Genomic DNA, 5,896 nt, shown 5'->3' with positions numbered 1-5,896 from the left:
TAGGAAATCATTTTTAGTAGATATGAGTTGATTTTAGAGTAGTGAAGTGTTATAACTAATTATCATTGTTAAAGTGCTATTAATGTTTTATGAAACCTTGACTGACACAAAAAGTGTTTTCATTGAAAAGGATTGTAAATAAGATGTCTATGAGTGTTTTTTTGAGATTAATTTTGGATTAACTTTGTGTTGAAAGGTGGGGTTGCAAAGCACATTGTGATGCATTACACAGTTAGATCAGTAATGGTGATGGAAGTCAAGGATTGAATGTATTCATTACAATACTTATTTCAAAGGTCATTAGTCAAAGGTTAAAGGTCAATAGTATCTCAGACCATATGAACCATTCAATAAAATGGCTGATTGGAGTGGAGTAAATAGAAACATCGAAATGGGTCCTCATCAAGACTGGGCTGATTAGAGTAAAGCGAAATGTCTTCATCAGTCTTCCTAATCCTTTTTCAACCCCTGTTTTCTGAAGTTATATTTCAGTTGGGGGAGAGGGGCTACCTGGGAAATGAATTATAGATGGAAAAAAGACATGGAAACTTCTGACAGACTACTTTGTTTTGTGGGTACACAGACCCACGATTCACAACAGCCCCTCATGATGAGTTCCGTTTTTTTGTGGGCCCCACCCCCATCAAAGTTGCCCATCCCTGGTGTAGGGTGATACTGTATTCTCAATTATACCACAAATTATAGTATATGATGTAATGTCATATTCAGCATATTCACGAAATAACAGTGATGGCAGAGGAAGACTTTACTTTTCCTCAATGGAACAGAGAGTGCATAGCAGAATTGTGATTAATCAACGATGAATTATACATTTTAACTGGAAGTACAGTAGGCTATGGGTAAAGATAACCACCATTCATTCTCTGAATATGACTTGAGAGATTGATCCGATTGGATATTCTCAAAATCCAAAAACCAAACATACATCAAAAGATATCAAAACGTTTTGCTGTGGTTTGGCATAGATTTGTAAAGAATAGCCCTATCAATCAAATCAATGCTAGAATATATAAATAGTCTGTAAGTATGTGGCGATGCACGTACACCAGTATCTCACTCTGTCTTTCACAATACTAATTCACCATGCTGAATCTATCCGCTCACTCTCTCAGGCACTAAATCACCCCTATTTGGCAACGTACAACTAAATATATCACAGGTTGGGTAACTTGTAGATTTAATTTATTTTTAACATTCTGAATTAATTTATTCATATAGGTGGACAAGACTTAAATATTGCTAAAATAGGTCTGGACTGTAGTCCTATTCTTGCCTTAGTAGTCAGTTCTTAGAAATGCTCATTATGTCACTGTTTCATGTAACTAATTATAACCACAATATCACAACAATCCTACACTTCAGAGAGGCCTAGCTGACTCACAGCTTGTTCTCCTAATGGATACAGATTCAGTCATCAGCAAACTCTGTGTTTCAGTCACTGCTTTGGGATTTCAGGGTTTAGGCTACTGTATCGTAATCTGTTTACAAGCATATCGGGTTTCCCAAAACATTTCAGAACCAACAAATTGCTTTCGGTTCACTGTATGCTCAGAAATAATTAGATTATATCCCCTTTATCATACTTTTCTTCATCACACTTTATCACAAACCATTTTGCAAGTACTTAAACAAAATAATGTATAATAGTTATTTATAGTTATAACACAATGTACTATTACATTTCAACTCATCATTCTAGTTATTTCAAGAACATAAATGACAGTTTCAAAAGAGGACTCTAACAAATCTTACATTGACTCAAATGTCTAAAATGTCCATGAGCTTCATGTCTGCCTCTCCATTCATGCCGCTGCTACATTATATGGCAAGCTACAGGTAACGTTTTACTATCCGGATGACCATATTTGGACAATAAATCCTTTGACAGATTGTATGGGCAGCATGCTCAGCCAGTGACAAAACCAATGATGTGTATAAACCATTGGACAAAACCCCATGCTCGAGGAGAGTTGTAAGGGAGGTGGAGCTATTGTTGAATGAGTCATAACTAAAATTCCGACCGTTCGCAACTTCAATGGGTAGGCTTTAAAAGCGAGGCAACAGCAGCACTGTGTGCAGTTATCCGATACACTTTGAAGTGTTATTTCTAGACAAATACTATCTACACTGGATCAAGGGAGGACAATCAGCGTTCATTTGTAAGAGGCTACTTACTGTAACATTTTGGATTGTGATGGATGTAAGGACTTCTGTTCACTTTGGAGTTTTACTCTTATCGGTACTATTCACGATTGGAGCATCTGGTAAGTTTTACATACAGCTTTTTATGAGTTGCATCTCAAAAACATATAGCCAACTTTTTTTTTACCCAAGGCTGGCTAAATAGGCAGGGATAAACAGTTTCAGCTGATTCTACATAAACCTTTCTGTTTAATCCCATGGCACAGTTTTTGCACTCCACATTATAATATGCACAATTACTTAGTGCTGATGCTCAGTGGGATTGCCATGCCAACAGTAAAGCATCCTGAGACCATTCATGTGTGGGGTTGCTTCTCAGCCAAGGGAGTGGGCTCACTCACAATTTTGTCTAAGAACACAGCCATGAATAAAGAATGGTACCAACACATCCTCCGAGAGCAACTTCTCCCAACCATCCAAGAACAGTTTGGTGACGAACAATGCCTTTTCCAGCATGATGAAGCACCTTGCCATAAGGCAAAAGTGATAACTAAGTGGCTCGGGGAACAAAACATCGACATTTTGGGCCCATGGCCAGGAAACTCCCCAGACCTTAATCCCATTGAGAACTTGTGGTCGATCCTCAAGAGGCGGGAGGACAAACAAAAACCCACAAATTCTGACAAACTCCAAGCATTGATTATGCAAGAATGGGCTGCCATCAGTCAGGATGTGGCCCAGAAGTTAATTGACAGCATGCAAGGGTGGATTGCAGAGGTCTTGAAAAAGAAGGGTCAACACTGCAAATATTGACTCTTTGCATAAACTTAATGTAATTGTCAATAAAAAGCCTTTGACACTTATGGAATGCTTGTAATTATACTTCAGTATACCATAGTAACATCTGACAAAAATATCTCATAACACTGAAGCAGCGAACTTTGTGAAGACCAATACTTGTGTCATTCTCAAAACTTTTGACCACGACTGTATATTGTTTTGTTGTGGTGTGGATTCCATATAAGCCCTTGGGCTTCTAACCACACCTGCACACAGTTTTGTTTTGTTGGTTTGTTTTTATCTGTGTTATTGTCTATCACTTGTTTTCTTTGGTGCAAATACATTTGACTAAACTAAACTAAATAACTAATCATGCCGTGTTTCTCCTGGGTTAACAGGTGAGGATTATTTCCCTGAGGCGCAGAATGTTAAATGGGTGTCCAATAACTTCAAGACTATTCTAACATGGGGCCCTGAACCTACCAACTACACATACACCGTTGAATTTTCTGAGTAAGTAGCCTACATCATGTCTCTGCAGTCTCAGTCTGCACTGCTCTGTTCTTCATTACACCATCGTTGAAAACAAAAGTCCTGTCCACACAAGCACAAATTGAACACTTTTATTGATGAATACCTTCCTTCATGTCAGCAGAATTAACTTAAAACTGAGTGTACAAACCGTACCTAACACATGACTACACACTACAACTTCACATTCATTTGCAGTGTATGACAGGGCAAGCACAGTTCAAAGACTGTCTGATGTGGGACTGCTTTGTTGTGTGTTCAGGGTCGGCAAGGACAGACAGAGGAACCCATACTGCATACGGAGCTCGGGGACAGAGTGTGACCTCACCAACGAGCTGCGGAACCTGGAGGAGACCTACTCTGCCGACGTCCTATCAGAACCCCTGCCTGGCGTGAACTCTGACCTTGTAGAGTTCCCCTACACCCGGGCCGAGAGGTTCTGCCCCTACAAAGACAGTGAGTGTTATTAGCTAAATTATTATTACAGTAGTAAATAAATTATTATTGTATTTATACTCACACAGTAACAACCTGGGTCATTAAGCACCTTGTTATTGCATTGTATAATAATACCGTTATAGCATTAATTTGTAATATTAAAAAGGTTGATTTCACTATAAATTCCCAAAATAAATTCTGTCTGTGGTGCCTAACTTGTCTCGTTCTCCTTTTAGCGCAAATAGGAGCACCCAGTTTCAACATCAAGCAGAGTGAAGACAAGACCAAGATGACACTCCACATCCAGGACCCTCTCACTCCCATCTACAAAGATGACCAGCTGTTGACTATCAGAGACATCTTTAAGAATGAACTGAAGTACAGTGTCGTATACAACAAAGCCGGGAGCACAGGAAAGGTGAGTTGAACAGTCATAGTCAATAGATTGTAAATGCATTGCTTATGAGACTCTACCTGTTGATTCCCACTAATGACACAACACAAACAGTGTGCGACTTGAGATAATACTGTATCCTAACTCTAAACCTCTGTCCACAGAAAGAGACAATGTCAGACCTGAGAGATGTAGAGCTGACCAACCTGGATAAAGGAGAGAGCTACTGCTTCATGGTGGCAGCCTATATCCCCTCTCGCTCTGTGGAGAAGAGACTGGGAGATTGGAGCAAGCCACAGTGCTCACCCAGAGAGAGCAAGTCCATCTTTGAGGGTATGTGACTCCACAATGCAAAGTACATGGTGTGTTGGGGTTGAGATGGGGTAGAAGGAATTGAAGTAGGGGGAAATTCAGTATATTCAGTTAAATGTGTAGTGGATGGAGTAACTACAACCAATCTATAAAGATAAACTGTAATTTGGGCAATAGCCCTTTTTACTGTAGACTACAATGTGTAGCAATTTCAAGAACTTCAATTAAATTATCATCAATTAAATTATGTATTCGTTCTCTCTTCTCTCCTCTCAGAATTCCACTTTGGTGTGATCGCAGGTGCCATCGGCATCATGCTGGCTATGTTCATCATCCTCATCACTCTAACCGTGGTGTGCTGCAAATGCTGCTCCTGCAAAAAAAAAAAAAACAGTGGACAAGGAGAACCTGCAGTTTAGTCCAGTGTAAAGGTGTGTATGTATATGTGTGTGCGTGTGTCTTATAAATAATGGTACTTGACTAAATCAACCCTTTCAGAGGGAGGGAGCTGTGCTCCCAATCATTTAGCACAAAGGTATCTAACACTGGAAATGCAAAAGGTCTGTGGTCGTGTTACCTTTTTAAATCTCATTATTAGTTGGTTCTTTTAAATGGGGAGATAATTTTTTACACTACTTATTTGTTTTATACTAATGTTGAACTAGTAAATTAGATGAATTCTTGAGAAATACATATTTTTGCCACTATGTAGAAATAAACATTTAATTACTTGGCCATTTTTATTTATTTCAATCAATGTTTTGTATGTTAAATATTTATTTTGTATGTCTAATATGTTGATGTGTAGTTCATGTTGAATAGGATTCGTCCTTATTCTGTGCTGCTGGAACATGGATTTGGTACTTTTGGATGAGATGGAAGGTTACAGCAGGAAAATTATTACTTGTGATCACTGTTGTGCATTGTGGTACTTTTTTACAATTAAATGGATTGATACGAGTCAATTCTCATGTCTATTGTCTAACAATATCCCTGTGAAGGAAATTTGATTTACAGCGCCATCTAATGTAATCTTTGTATTATGTTTGAAACTGATGAGACAAGAGGAAAGCCTTTTCAGAGTGATTGATTGTAGCTCAATGCCTGCTTATCAGCTTAGAGAACCATAGGAATACCCAGACAGAGGGGTGACACCACAGTCACATTGGCAACATGGTGCCAGAGACCTCCGAGACATGCCCTGGAGAAGGTCCAAGTCATGGATACAGCTCAATAATAATAATAAAAAAGTGACCTTAAATGTCACTGTAACCTATT

At 38.8% G+C, this 5,896-nt stretch overlaps 1 protein-coding gene across 1 annotated transcript; it reads left to right on the top strand.

The window, feature by feature from the left end:
* The first annotated feature begins 2,066 nt into the window (after positions 1 to 2,066).
* On the top strand, positions 2,067 to 5,608 carry LOC121581485 (tissue factor-like). Its single transcript, XM_041896981.1, is given in 7 exon segments — positions 2,067 to 2,285; positions 3,342 to 3,456; positions 3,737 to 3,930; positions 4,149 to 4,330; positions 4,471 to 4,639; positions 4,895 to 4,995; positions 4,997 to 5,608. Coding segments are annotated over 7 exon segments (882 nt in total). The 5' UTR covers positions 2,067 to 2,215; the 3' UTR covers positions 5,048 to 5,608.
* The last annotated feature ends 288 nt before the right edge of the window (positions 5,609 to 5,896 follow it).

Source organism: Coregonus clupeaformis, chromosome 14 (genome assembly GCF_020615455.1).
Source record: "Coregonus clupeaformis isolate EN_2021a chromosome 14, ASM2061545v1, whole genome shotgun sequence".
Classification (NCBI taxonomy): domain Eukaryota; kingdom Metazoa; phylum Chordata; class Actinopteri; order Salmoniformes; family Salmonidae; genus Coregonus; species Coregonus clupeaformis.
This window is presented reverse-complemented; position numbering and strand designations above follow the sequence as displayed.